General features: G+C 43.7%; 1 protein-coding gene across 1 annotated transcript; it reads left to right on the top strand.

The window, feature by feature from the left end:
• Window positions 1–8,522: 8,522 nt before the first annotated feature.
• Window positions 8,523–12,884, top strand: LOC115328900. Its single transcript, XM_029990362.3, has 6 exons — window positions 8,523–8,563; window positions 9,664–9,860; window positions 10,280–11,202; window positions 11,268–11,334; window positions 11,488–11,656; window positions 12,733–12,884. The coding sequence occupies exons 2-6, from the start codon at window positions 9,665–9,667 to the stop codon at window positions 12,854–12,856; spliced, it is 1,479 nt and encodes a 492-aa protein (XP_029846222.3). The 5' UTR covers window positions 8,523–8,563; window position 9,664; the 3' UTR covers window positions 12,857–12,884.
• The last annotated feature ends 779 nt before the right edge of the window (window positions 12,885–13,663 follow it).

Genomic DNA, 13,663 nt, shown 5'->3' on the forward strand with positions numbered 1-13,663 from the left:
AGTTTTTTTGTTTGTTGTTTTTTAGCATTGCTTTTGCTGGCGTTTTATCGTGAAACAAAGCGAGAGCGGACGAGGCAACGAAGTGCAAGTTAAGGTTCTTTTTTTTTTTTATTTGTGTTTATTAAAGCTAAAAGAGGGGGGTTATTTGATTTTAAATTTCCCGCTTTTTGTGACAAAAAATGTAACGATTTACAATGAATTCGTTACTTGTATAAGTAACGAAATTACTTTACAACTACACCAGAAAATATTTAATTATTTCGTTAAAAAATTACTGATAAGTACAAGAAATTAGAAGTAATTTCGTTACTTGTAACAGAATGCATACACATATTGCTGTTTGTTTATTTATTTTACCCTCAGGGCCTTACAGAGTGCAGTAATAAAAAACAGACAACATAAAACAACAGAAACGCAGGAGTTAAACAATCGGAAAAACATGGTCACTATAACACTTGATTGAAACGGGTGGTTCTCATTTGAACCCGTTCGCATTTCTACCTTCTTGTTTTTACCTTCTCATTTCAACCCAGCGCAAAACAACTTTCGCGTTTCTCCCTTTCTCATTTAAACCGTTCTCAAAACAAACTTTCGGGTTTTGACCCTTCTCAAAACGACTTTTCTCATTTTAACCTTTCTCATTTCAAATTTTCTCAAAACATACTTTCTGGTTTTGACCATTGTCAGAAAGACTTTCTCATTTTAACCTCTCTCATTTCGAACCCAAATTAATCCAACATCATGGTCTCGCAATCTTTCTGCGGTATTTATGGCGAATTCGGGTAATTAATTGCCTTCGAGCCAGTCTTGGGCAGTAACTAGTTACTAGTAACGCGTTACCGATAACTAGTTACTTTTTTCGGTAACTTTTACCTGTAACGCGTTACTTTTTAAAACTGGTAACTTGTAACTGTAACAGTGTTACTTTTTTATTGGGTAACTGTAACTGTTTAGGCCGTTACAGTTACTTTTGTTTTACTATATAAATTAGAACCTACTGCCCAGGACATTGTGAAATTGCCATCTTGAAGCATTTTCTCAAAACTCCTCGCTGACAAAAAGAAAAAAAAGAAGCGTGGCCACGCATTAAAGAAACAAAAAATTGCCTGGTTTAGCCCACGACCGAGAATGGACGAGAGACGATCGAAACCGGGAAATAAAGGAAGCGGCGCCCGCGGTTGTAGGGGCGGCAAACAATGTCTGTTTCATCGACTTTGGCTCACTCTTCTCTTGTGGGGACCGTCTGTGGGTGTCATGGTCGCGCGATGTCTCCGAGCGCTCCATCTGGGCTGTGTCTGGGGCATGTTCGGACTGTCGTTTTTACACCCAGCCGATCGCCGTTTCCTCACCCCTATAAGTTTTCAAGGAAGCCGTCCCCATATTGTGCAGAAAGCCGGCGCTTGTATTCTCTTCTGAGCCGCTCGAGTAAATATGACTTCTACAGTTGGCGTTTCGGACAAAGACGCCGCGGTGGTCGTCGTACATGTAGTGCACCAGAAGCTAATTGTCTCCTTTCCCCCTTTATTCTCCCGAAGCTGTTTGACCTGCTATGTTTAGGCCTGCTTCCGACCGAGTATATTCCATAAGGTTATTATGTGACATTATCTGTCCTCATTCGTTTCGGAGTGAAAAATGAACGAAAACGCTCACTGGCGCGTGTCGATGGCAATTTTTAAAAACCGTTGATTCTAAGTTATAACAATTATTGCAAATAAATTTTGCGCATCAAAATGCTGAAACGGCGAATGGCGCAAAAAAGAAACACCCTTCGGGTTTAAAATTTTCTAATTTCTCAGTTTACCTTTCTTCTCACTATACACGTTTGCAAGTCCGGTCTCAGGGCGCCGCCATCTTCCTCAGTGGGGTGCGCTCTCGTGAGCGGCCATAATCCGATTACGACGCCTTAGCAAGGCTTCGTAATCGGATTATTACTGGTCCAAGCGCACCCCAGACAGGCAAGATGGCAGCGCCCTGAAGCCGGACTTGCAAACGTGTATACACGTTTGCAAGTCCTGTCTCAGGGCGCCGCCATCTTGCTCAGTGGGATGCGCTCTTGGGCGCGGCCACAATCCGATTACAACGCTTTAGCAAGGCTTCGTAATGTGATTACGGCGACGTCCAAGCGCACCCCAGTCGAACAAGATGGCAGCGCCCAGAAGCAGGACTTGCAAACGTGTATAGTGTAACAAATAAAATAATATTGTCTTAGTTTGTGCTTTTTTTGTGTCCAATTTTTGTACCGTAACGCGAAAGTAACGGCGTTACTGTTTTTGCAGTAACTGTAACTGTAACACGTTACTTTTTGAAACCGGTAACTGTAACTGTAACAGAGTTACTTTTTCCTCCTAGGTAACTGTAACTGTAACACTGTTACTTTTTACTGGTAACGTGCCCATGACTGCTTCGAGCCCTTGCCTGTGGCACCGGCGACCAAAAACGCGCCAGCGGCGCATCACGTGACCCTCTCCACCCGAATGCAGAGCACAATGAACTGGCGTTTTTATTTGACTGGCTCGCGAGTGAGCTCTGTTAACTTCTTCTTCGATCATTCTATGGTACCATGAGCACGCTGCATACGCCAACAACATAAATTACGACTCTTTGAGGTGTGTGTAAACAGAAGCGGCCTCACAAAAGTTTTCAAAATATTGGCACCACAGTCTGTACAGCTGACAGAATATTAAAATATAAAATTAACGAAAGGGCAGATGTATAATTCAGTGTGGTGCTGCCCGCACGCGCGTCAAATTTCAATAAACTTCGTTTGGATTTTCCATTAACTGTTGCCACGGAGGCTTGCCAGCGTCGCTTTCCATATTCTGTTTACTTTTAGTAGAGAGTTTTAGTAGATCGTTCCCATGACTCCGATAACGATACCCGATACTCCGCCACCGCCTCCCTTGCGCATGCATAGTATTGTTATCGGGGGTATCGGAACGATCTCAAAAACTCTCTAGTACATTGTTTGGAATCCTCAGTCTTCTCATTGCACCCACCCTCCTTGAAATTGTAATGCGTGTTCAAGTTTCAAACTGCATCACTATGCATACTTTTTTTTTCAGCGGTGTAATAACTTGTTATTACAGAGTTGTAAAATGAAGTGATGTATGATGCAGCCCGTGTCTCAGAGCAAACATACCTTGCTCAGGCTGGATAAATTCTTCCAAAAATGTTGACTTTCTTTGAAACATAAATTATCTTTCTCTTCGTTGTTTTTGCTATGTTGTCTCAGAGCACAAAAGGGTGCCTGTCTTGATGAATTCGTTTGTCACTCGAACCCGCTATTTGCCGCCTCAGCGAGCATTGTTTCGTTTGGTTCCCTATCCCGATTCGGATGTGACGATGCCTGATACAGTCTGGCAGACAAGCTGCCCGACCGCTTGGAGCTCGGGAAAACTTCTGCTGGTAAATTGCCGGTACACGCCTGAGAAGCGCAACCCGAAAAGCTTGCACCCGCCAGCCTTTGACCACGCGAACGCCCTTGACGAAGATATGGGAAAACTTTTTTTCAGGGAAAATGACCACCCGAATTGGCCATTACAAGCAATAACACACGACTAGCACAATGATCCATTCGCTCCACACGACGACATCTTAACGACATACAGCGACAGAAGAGAAATAAAGTACCGAATCTGCTCTGGCACTTTTGAAACCACGTCACCATGTGAACACGTAGCTACGTCAACAGACTCGGGGTGGCACGCAGGCATAAGGAAAATTGTTTCATGTGCTATGCAAGAGATGGTGCCGCTTCGCTTCATCTTCAACCTTCATCCTTAACTGTTTTTCCTTTCTCTATACCTCACTACGGTGTTCAAATGACAACGGGATCAAATGAGAAAGGGTCGAAACGCGAAAGGTTAAAACGCGAAGGGCGTTTTGCGAATGGGTTCAGACGAGAAGGGTTCAAATGAGAATGGGTTGTTTCGAGATACACCCGATTGAAACAGCACTATCAACAATTGATACACTTATGTCGTGTGCGCCAGCAAAACGACTGTTCAGTATGGTTCGCTTTGGCGCATAAGGCAGTTGCGGTGTAAACAGGAAGCTTTGAGTTTTGTTACATATACTCTAAATAAAATGTGTACTAATTACTGCCTCAAGGTATTCAAAAGTAATGTCAAAGCAATTTCATTACCCTTGGAAAGTAAATGTAATGTAATGTAATTACTTTTAGTCTGCGGTAATTTGTAATGTAATTTAATTACATTTTTGCAGTTTTCAGAAGAGTAATCAGTAATGTAATTATTTACTTTTTTAAAGTAATTTTGCCAAAACTGTATACCAGCGATTATATATATATATGTAAGTGTAACAACACTATATATATATATATTATATATATATATATATATATATATATATATATATATATATATATACACACTCCGTGCGACGCGACTGGCGCGCCGCCGCGCGGCCGGTAGCGAAGGTAGGCAGTGAGAACCCCGGAGAAAACGAAACCGAAACCACGCTTCGTACATTGGTACGCTTTGAAGTCGGAGTGGTGCGGTTGCGCTGGGTTCACAGCATGAAGTGCTGCCTGTGCTGCGTCATTAAGTGCTTCAATAGTTATGCGCCGTATCTCGTGGAGACAAAGTTTCACAGTTTTTCACCTCGCCGATGTTTTCTGGGACAGCGACAACGATGGAGCCGTGCCGTACGACGCGAGAAATTTGGTCCCCCGATCATGTCTGCCACTGTGTCATGACGGCTGACATATTCTACACTGCCGCTTTGCGCTCTGCGTTTGTTTTCGTACCAGTAACGCCTATATGTGTAAGCGCCGATGGGACGAACTGAAATGCCATCCCACACTCGCGGGTATGAAGTGCCAATTTCGTTGGAGGAATGCCCTCCAAAGAAGTTTCGTCCCCATCGTACGTGTCATTGATATTTCCGGGCAAGTATGGCGCGCAATCTGTACTTCATGAAGAAAGATTCGAACGGTAAAAAAAGTGACAAATATAAATCTAAAAAAAACAACAGTGAAACTCAGAATCACTGGAGAATCGACGTTTAAGTATGGAAGTTTATGTGGTGTGCTTTCTTTCTGGATCAGCCTCCTTTTGGATGTGAAAACGCTGACACCCTGATTTCTGTAGACAACAATTTTTTTTTCTCGGCTTTAGAGTTACCTATCCCAAAGTGGTTCGAACTGAAAGTACCGTCCACTGGTCCCTTTTTACCTGTGAAGTGTGCACCTCCCACGATGAGTGATATTATCTTGACAGCCTTTGACGGTCAAAACTGGTTCCCATTTAGTTACGTCGCCCAAACTAAATTTCCGCCTGGTTTCGCTATGCCAACTCTTTTTGTTATAATAAGTGTTGTGCCAAGTGACCGTCATGTCAAAGTACCTGTGCGCCGAAAATCAGCACCTCGCACAACAGGTTATTACACAACAGCTGACCGCAAAAGCCCTTGGCGGCCAAACCGTGTGTTGGCCGACAGCTTTGTTTTCTCGGCTTTGGAACCACCTTCCGTAAAGTTGTTTCAATTGGGAGTACAGTCCACCAGTCCCTTCCTACCTGTAAAGTCTCCACCTCCCACAATCAGTGGTATTCTCTTGAGAGCCTTTTCATGGTCAAAACTGGTTCCCATTGAGTTACGCCGCCCAAACCAAATTTTCACCTGGTTTCCCTTTGCCACCTTTTTCTTTTTGTATAATAAGTGCTGTGTCATGTTACTGTAGAGTGCAAGCACCTGTCTGCCCAAGTCTGCTCTTTGCACAGCCCGCTATAACACAACCTTTTGGGTCCAATATTGGATATCCCGTACAGCTTTATTTCTTTATTCGTTAGAAACATAACTTTCACACGTGCTGTCTTAAAGAAACTTGGCACTCTTCGTGCACAAACTTAGTGAACATCTCACTCGCCTCCAAATATCATCGTTCCAGCAGTCCTACGTTTACAGCGACGAAATAAATTTCCCACGGAGAGCAATTATGGTGGCGGCCGTCTTGTTTTTCGGAAAATTGCTCCAACTCCTTTTTCGGCCGCAACTAGAGAAATTACCCCTAATAACGACTCAAACTCAATATATAAGAAGTGGAGAACAGCTAAATGCCCTTCTGCCCCAGCACTCATGCAACGTCACCCTCAACTTATCGGCTCAAAAAGCAAAAGTTTCGTCCGTGCGCGCTTCCGCCGCCACAGTTTGGCATGCGAAAAGGCGCCGCAGGCTGCTGAACGCGCCTCACAGTCGAACGCCAGCTCCTCCGCTAGCGGCGCTGCGCGCGTTTTTCAAAGCGCCCCCTATAGTTCCCGCACGGAGTGTATATACAGGGTGTCACAAAAGAAAATTTACACGGTCTTTTTTACCGCAAAAATAAACTAGGCATCGTCGAACGCTCATTCTCCGCCCAAAGGTACACTGTAAAAAATAACCGTATAATTTACGGCCTATTACACGCAATAACTACTGTCACTGCGCCGCAAAAATATTTTAACTAAAATAGACCGTAAACATGGTGGGCGCCGCAAGAGAACAAGGAAGAAAGAAAAAGAAAAGAAATAGAAAGAAAGCGAGAAAGAAAGAAAGAGAGAGAAAGGTAGCAAAAAAAAACAACACCCGGAGCATAAAGCACATGAACCAAAAGAAAAAAAATGCGCGTCGCAGTCCATGACTCGGTCCACGGCGTCATGGTGTCCACGGCTGGGAGGAGGAAGCCCCATTCGCCCTTTCGCTTCCTACAAATCTTTTACAATATGTTATGCTTAGTTAGGCGCGCGATGGGGTGAGGGAATAGCGAGAAGGAGAAGGCTCGGCAGACTCTTTGGGGCCGTCGGGACAAGGCGGGAAAAGAGGTTTCGCAATTGCGAAGTAAACGCCAATCCGTTTGTGTCGACGTTGCTCTCGTCTGGTGTCGCTCTTCTTTCAAAACTTTTGAGCGGGGGATACTGCAAACAAGACCAGGTATTTGGACATCAGTTATACTTGCTACCTTTGTTAATATAGTGCAACTGTGGCATGCCAACTGCCCCTAAAATGTTTACTTGTAGACTTTGTAGTTTTCATTCGAACACGCTAGCAGGTTACGCTAGGCATTTCGAGGACCATAGTTTCGGTTCTCGGGTTATTCCGTGTGTCGACGAAAGGTGCTGTCGTCAGTTTGTAACCTATGCTGCGCTCAGATGCCATATTTTAAGAAGCCACAGGGGTTTAAAAGCTCAAGAAGGTTGGTCAGCTTCGGAGAGGTTAACGAGCTTTCGGTGTAATTTGTCCACATGCTTGAGCGAGTGCCAGACTAAGGCGGCTCTGGTGAAGCACCTAAAAGTTCATATCGCGGATGGAGTTCTGGTTTCGTGTCCTTACTCGAACTGCGAGAAAAGGTTTCGAGTGAAGTCGTCCTTTACGGCGCATTTGAGCCGGGCGCACCCCCGAGTGGCGCGTATGGTGGGCGACGACGCGGCGCTTCAAGATCTGCCTCGGGTTCAGGATCTCGCGGCTCCGTCAACCAGTGGAGACAATTATGAAGGGAGTGCGCCTCACCTAATATCTAGCAGTAATAATACCCACGACCTATTGCGGTCTTTGCCTGATGAAGAGAAGGCAGAGTGCGTTGAATATACACTCGCTCTGTTTTACCTGAAGTTACGAGGAAAGCTGCTTTTGCCTGAGTCAACGATACAAAAAATCATCGATGAATTTCAGCACGTACATCTCTTAAATAAACAGTACATGTTTGGCCCGCTTGCTGAGACTCTTCAAAACCTGCTTGGTTCAGATGTTGCTGGCAGCGTTATGTCTGACATTTACTCAATGGACGTTATGAGCAAACTTAATTCGACCGTGTTCCGTACACCACACATGCGCTCTGCGTATTTCAGGAAACAATTCCCTTATGTGGAACCCGTTAGCGTGCTCTTGGGACGCAGTCGTTCTAAAAAAGAACGGTTTGCTCAGTACGTCCCGATTAAAGAAACTCTAAAAGTGCTCCTGGAAAACAGATCTGTCAGCCAGGTCTTGAGGGAGCCTCGAAAGGGGTCACGCGCCAATGGTCTTTTGGAAGACTTCTGTGACGGCGCCTCTTATCAGAGGAACGTGCTTTTTACATCTAACAACCCATCACTGCAAATTATGATCTACCAGGACGCTTTTGAAGTGGTCAAGCCGTTGGGATCGGCTCGGAAGGTACACAAAGTGGTTGGCGTGTATTTTACGCTCGCTAATTTCGCAAAACATAACCGTTCCACGAGAGATCACCTTCAGTTAGCACTACTTTTTAGTGAAAGCGACGTTAGAGCATTCGGTCATGAGAAAATATTTGACTCCCTTATACGGGACCTTGCCGACCTTGAGAAAAATGGACTCACCCTTAATGGCGTGAATATAAAAGGCACGGTAGCGTGTATTTTGGGTGATAACCTCGGAAGCCATTTCATAGGTGGTTTTATGGAAAACTTTAGCAAGTCACTCTATTTTTGTCGGTATTGTCTGACAACGAGACCTGACTCTCTACGTAGTCCTCTTCAAGTCCAAGAGCTACGCACAATTGATGACTACACTGATGCAATCCAAGACATTGCTGTCTTTGGGACTCCAGTCCGAGGTATAAAAAACAACAGCATTTTCAATGAGCTGCAGTTTTTTCATGTCTGCTTGCCAGCCTTACCTCCTTGTTTGGCACATGATCTATTTGAGGGAATCATTGCAAAAGACCTCTTGTTGTGCATAAGGTACTTTGTCTGTTCGCGTAAGTGGTTTTCCTACGCGTACTTAAACAGTCAAATTGCTTCTTTTCCTTACAAATATGGTGATGCTAACAGTAAGCCAGCACAGGTGAACGAGAAAGGGGTCAAGCTCTCAGGTGATGGCATTGCAACATGGAATTTGCTGCGCTTTTTTTCTGTGTACATTGGTCACAAAGTTCAGAATGTAAATGACCCTGTTTGGATTCTTTTTCTAACTCTTCGAAAGATCGTAGATATTGTCACTGCACCAAGCTTGACTGAGGGAACCGTTGCGTACCTTCAAGTGCTAATCGAAGAGTACATTGCCGACAGGCTTCAGCTCTTTCCTCTTGAAGCTTTGATTCCCAAGCACCATTATCTGTTACATTATCCTGGCTTGGTGCTGGCGTTTGGTCCACTGATAAACATGTGGATGATGAGGTTCGAATCGAAGCAGTCTTATTTCAAGAACTGTGTGCGACAATTAAAAAACTTCAAGTCCCTCTGCAAGACATTAGCGCAACGGCACCAGATGCTACAAGCTTACTTGCATTCTGAGACGTTTTTCGGTCCCACGGTTAGCTTTAACAACAGCACGCCCTTTGTAATCCAGACATATTGCATTGAGTTGCAAACGTGTATTAGGAGCTTGGGAATAACAATGCTTGGGGCCGTTGTGACCGACGAAGTGGTCTACATGGGAACAGCTTACACCCATGGCATGTTTGTGGCACTTCAATCACATGATCCGATGTTTGGCGAAATCCTTCAGGGCTTAGTAGTGAATAAGGAGTCTGTGTTTCTTATGCTACGAAAGTATTCAGGAAGGTTCATGCCACAGTTCCACTATTACGAAGTTAGCGAGACGTCTGAGTACCTCTGCATAAGTGTGGCATCTCTAGGGGATTACCTTCCTCTTCCACTTTACAATGTTGATGGAAGGTATATCTTGATTTCCAAACATTCCATTTTTTTTTAGAATGGATTCAGTCCAGGAAAAAGTGCTCTGTGTATTAGGCAGCCTAACAGAAGCAGAAACCCTTGGCGTGATGCAAGCGCTGCAAAACCTTGGTGTTGAGACGAGCAACGATTTGACCTATGTCAGTGAAGAAGACTTAAAGGGGTGTCTGAAGCCAATTCAAGTTCGAAAACTGCTCGCAAGCTTCCGTGCTGAGGGTAAGCTGTTTCCCGTCTGTTATATTTTTATTGCAAAATAATTATGCAAATTGTGATTAGGTGTTCCTTGTAAACGCGCTGAAACCCATTGGTGAGCGTTGTCAAACTAATATCATTAACGGTTTATAAGAGTATTAGTAACTCAAGGAGTTTATCGAAAAATATTAGTAATGAATGAATTGAGTACAATAAATGTGTCATCAGAAGCTTAAATCTACATATAATTTCTTCACGTGTAACAGATTATTTATTAATTGCGGAGAACATTGCAAAGACACCAGCCATTTTTTTTATTAATTTCTTAACAGCGAAATTGGCATTGCCATATTTGTTTTGTTTAAGCCATGAAAGAAAGCTCTCGTATGCTCGCATCTTTGTACCATCAATAAAAGATTGAGCTTGTTTTTTTTTTTTTACAGGGGGATTACCCAATAGTGCTTCTCACGATATACAAGAACCGCAATCCTGCGATCTTACGCCGTTACCCAGTTCAAGCACAGAGTCACCGACTTCACACCTGGATCCGGAATGGGCGGATAACTTCGTTGTGCCATGGACAGAGATGCCTTCAGCCCTGAACACTGCTCTGAAATCCTACAAACGACCAGAACCTAAACATCGTAGAGAAATGGTCCGAATCATAGTCAAGGCTGCCATGAAGAAATGCAGTCGACCCTTGAAAAGACACCTGGACATAATCGCACGCAAGATAGTCAAGGACCACCCATGTTTGAAAGACGTTATTGATGGGCGCGTCGTCGGAACTGGACACGAGTCCCTGCTAAATCAACTCGTCTCAAGGGTGGAAAACAGCGTTCGCCCAGAAAAGCCATCTGGCTCTCAAAGGGAAGAAAAAAGAAAGAAAAGGCAGTACGGATGCCTAAGCCCGTGCGGACCTGACGAGGCCGATGATATTTTGAAGGAAAAACAAGCTAAGCTCAAGGAACTCTATCAGCATGGAGAAAACCAAAAGTACGATATACTGGATCTTATGGAGAGCACGTACTCACTGCAGAGGGCGAACATTGATTCTGGCGTAATGAACGTGGAGGACCTCAAGGAGGCTTGGCCTTTCCTTTTCCAGCCCTTTGGTTTATTTCAACACTTCAGACGACTTGTGTCCGTTGATATTGAAAGTGCTCTCAACGATTCACTGCCAAGCAAAGCTCAGAAGATAATGGAGTTTATGCAGTACAAGAAACTAGAGAAGAAGAAACTACTTACCGTTCTTCAAGGACGTGCGGGCCATCCCGAAAGTCCGCAAGCAGTCATGATGTGTGCAATCCTGCTTCTGGTGACATACTTCGGCGAAAAATTGGAACTGCTACTTCTTCACAGTGAGGTATAAAAATCCCCAGTATATTGCTATAGGATGACCGTTTTTCATTGCATCTTGTTCTTTTATAGAAAGACAAGGCAGCCACTGAAGTGACGCAAGGAGCAACACCTATCTCGCCATGCATCATTGCTCATCGTGAGACTCCATCAGCCGCGATTCAAAAACGTCTTGACGCTATGGCTTTTGATTATTTTGCGCTTTGTTAGTCTTTTAATGTACTTCTGGGCGCTTCAGACTCGGTAATAGATGTGCAGTTATAGATTACAAATATTTTTTTTCTGTTTGTAGGAGATAGCATTTACACAACGAAAAGTTACTCGCTGTCAATCGACGGAACCATCGTCATGGAGGACCTTCACCTCTTTGAAAGATCCTTGGCCTCACTGTTCAGTGCCTACTACGTCTTCAACGTCGCCTACCCGGAGGAGATCTGCGCCACCTTAGAGTTTATTCAGAGGTATTTTGAAATCCTTGGAACCACGCGGCAGCTTTAATATTCAACTGCATTCTTTTCCGCACACTCTGACTAGCACAAACTGCACCAAAAGCCCTAGGCATAGACTAGTCTCTTTTTAATCTGATATGTATAATTATCATTTATGCAGCAAAAGCGCCTACAGAAGCTGTGTGCTGGTACTTAGCCTTTGCCAAAGTTCACATTTCAAAATGTTTTAGCGTGAAGATGGAAACCTCAACAAACTAGACAGTCATGGTTTGCACTCATTGTGACTGACTTATTAAGCATCATATTTAGATAATTTTCTACTATATTGAACACTCCAGCGAACCTTTTTTTCTGCAAAGCAGTACGCGGATTACGTAATATATGTAGTCGAAGACAGCTTCACTATCTTGGCCCTGTGCCTGTTTTATAGCAGTTCAATAGACTTCGTGCATTAAGTGCACCCTCCTGGAGACAAATTGAGTTGTGAAAACTATGACCCCATTGGCGGTGCACTCCGTGTGGCGTGTGCGGTTGCTATGAAAATATAGCGCTGTGGCAAGCAGTCAAAATAGGACCAGTTAGACATTCCAGAGTGATTTAATATAGCACAACGACAGTAAAGATGGCCATTGTAGTTATGGATGTTCCTTCTGAAATAACTGTCATTACTTTTACTTAATTTTCAATGTTATTGCTGCTGGCAGGTGTCTTTTTTATTTTAGTTTTTATTTGAATTCTGTTATTGAACCGCTTATCGCTGCTGCAAGTTTGATCTACTGGTTTTAGCAGACATTCGGCAAGGATTGTACTAAGCATACTTCCTTGACGAAATCTTTTTTTCCAGATATGGTGTGCTTTTGTTATGGTGTAATAAATAACAAGTGTTGGGTTATTACAGTTGCTCTTCATTTAATAACTGTATCCCTATGCCATTCCTGAAACAGAATTCAGGCTTGTCAAAACGATGGCACCCTTGCTTGAAATGCACTTGTCATTATCGAAAATTTTCGGTGTTCATTAATTTTTTTTTGACCTGTCGTAGTTATGGTTAGCTCATAGACATGCAATTTTGTACTTTGCTCTTCCAGGTGTTTCGTGGGCGTCAACCCTGATAGGGGAAATCGTCGAGAGAAGAAGAGGAAAACGTGTGTCCACAAGAAAGTTCTCAAGCTCATCGCAGACATGGCGGAGTTTGAGTGGAGTTGCAAATAAAGCTAAGAAAATTTTTCCACTTTGACAATATATAATATATTTCTGTGTTGCTCGCCTTTCTCCTTTTAAATGATTTCGATAGAAAAAGAATATCAGATTCTGCATGGCCAGCAGGCCGCACCGCTCACACCTCCACACCACTAAATTGAGAGGACATATTTGATAGAAATTATTCTTAAGGCCGGTTCAGACACTTGCGTTTGACTGCGTTGCGGCGAGAACCGAAAGCGAATCACCGGCTCATCTGTGCTTCGTATGAAGCGTGGAATCCAATTCAAGGAATAATCTTGGCGCGCGATATAAGTAGCAGGGAGCTGCTGGTTCCTCGCGGCCGCAACGCAATCAAACGCAACTATCTGAATCAGGCTTTACTATGCATGCCTAAAGTCAAATCGTAATCAGTTTTGCAATACAGAACATATTGGCCTTAACTACGATGAATGGAAAACATGCAACAGAAATGACCCAGAATGTTCTGTCAATCTAAAACCGAGCACCGCGCTTCTCAAAAGTTTTTGTGTGAAAACTTAACCGTATGAAAATTTGGATATATGTGACTCCGCTTTATTGCAGTTTACAAGGCATGACCGCGATATAAAAAGGTACCACAAAGGCTATAAAGCGCTTTGATTATAACGCAATTCAATGCAAAGGTGCAATCGAGCTGGACAAGAATGACGAAAATGATCGCCGGAGAAAGGGAACAAGAGGAACAAAGGACCAGGCGGATTTTTCGGTTGCGCAACAGCCACCTAGCTGTCTTCGGAGATTTCTGTTTATCCTATGTCCCTCTGGTTCCCCTTCTCC

This window comes from Ixodes scapularis, unplaced genomic scaffold, assembly GCF_016920785.2.
Source record: "Ixodes scapularis isolate PalLabHiFi unplaced genomic scaffold, ASM1692078v2 PGA_scaffold8__174_contigs__length_109621045, whole genome shotgun sequence".
NCBI classification, from domain to species: domain Eukaryota; kingdom Metazoa; phylum Arthropoda; class Arachnida; order Ixodida; family Ixodidae; genus Ixodes; species Ixodes scapularis.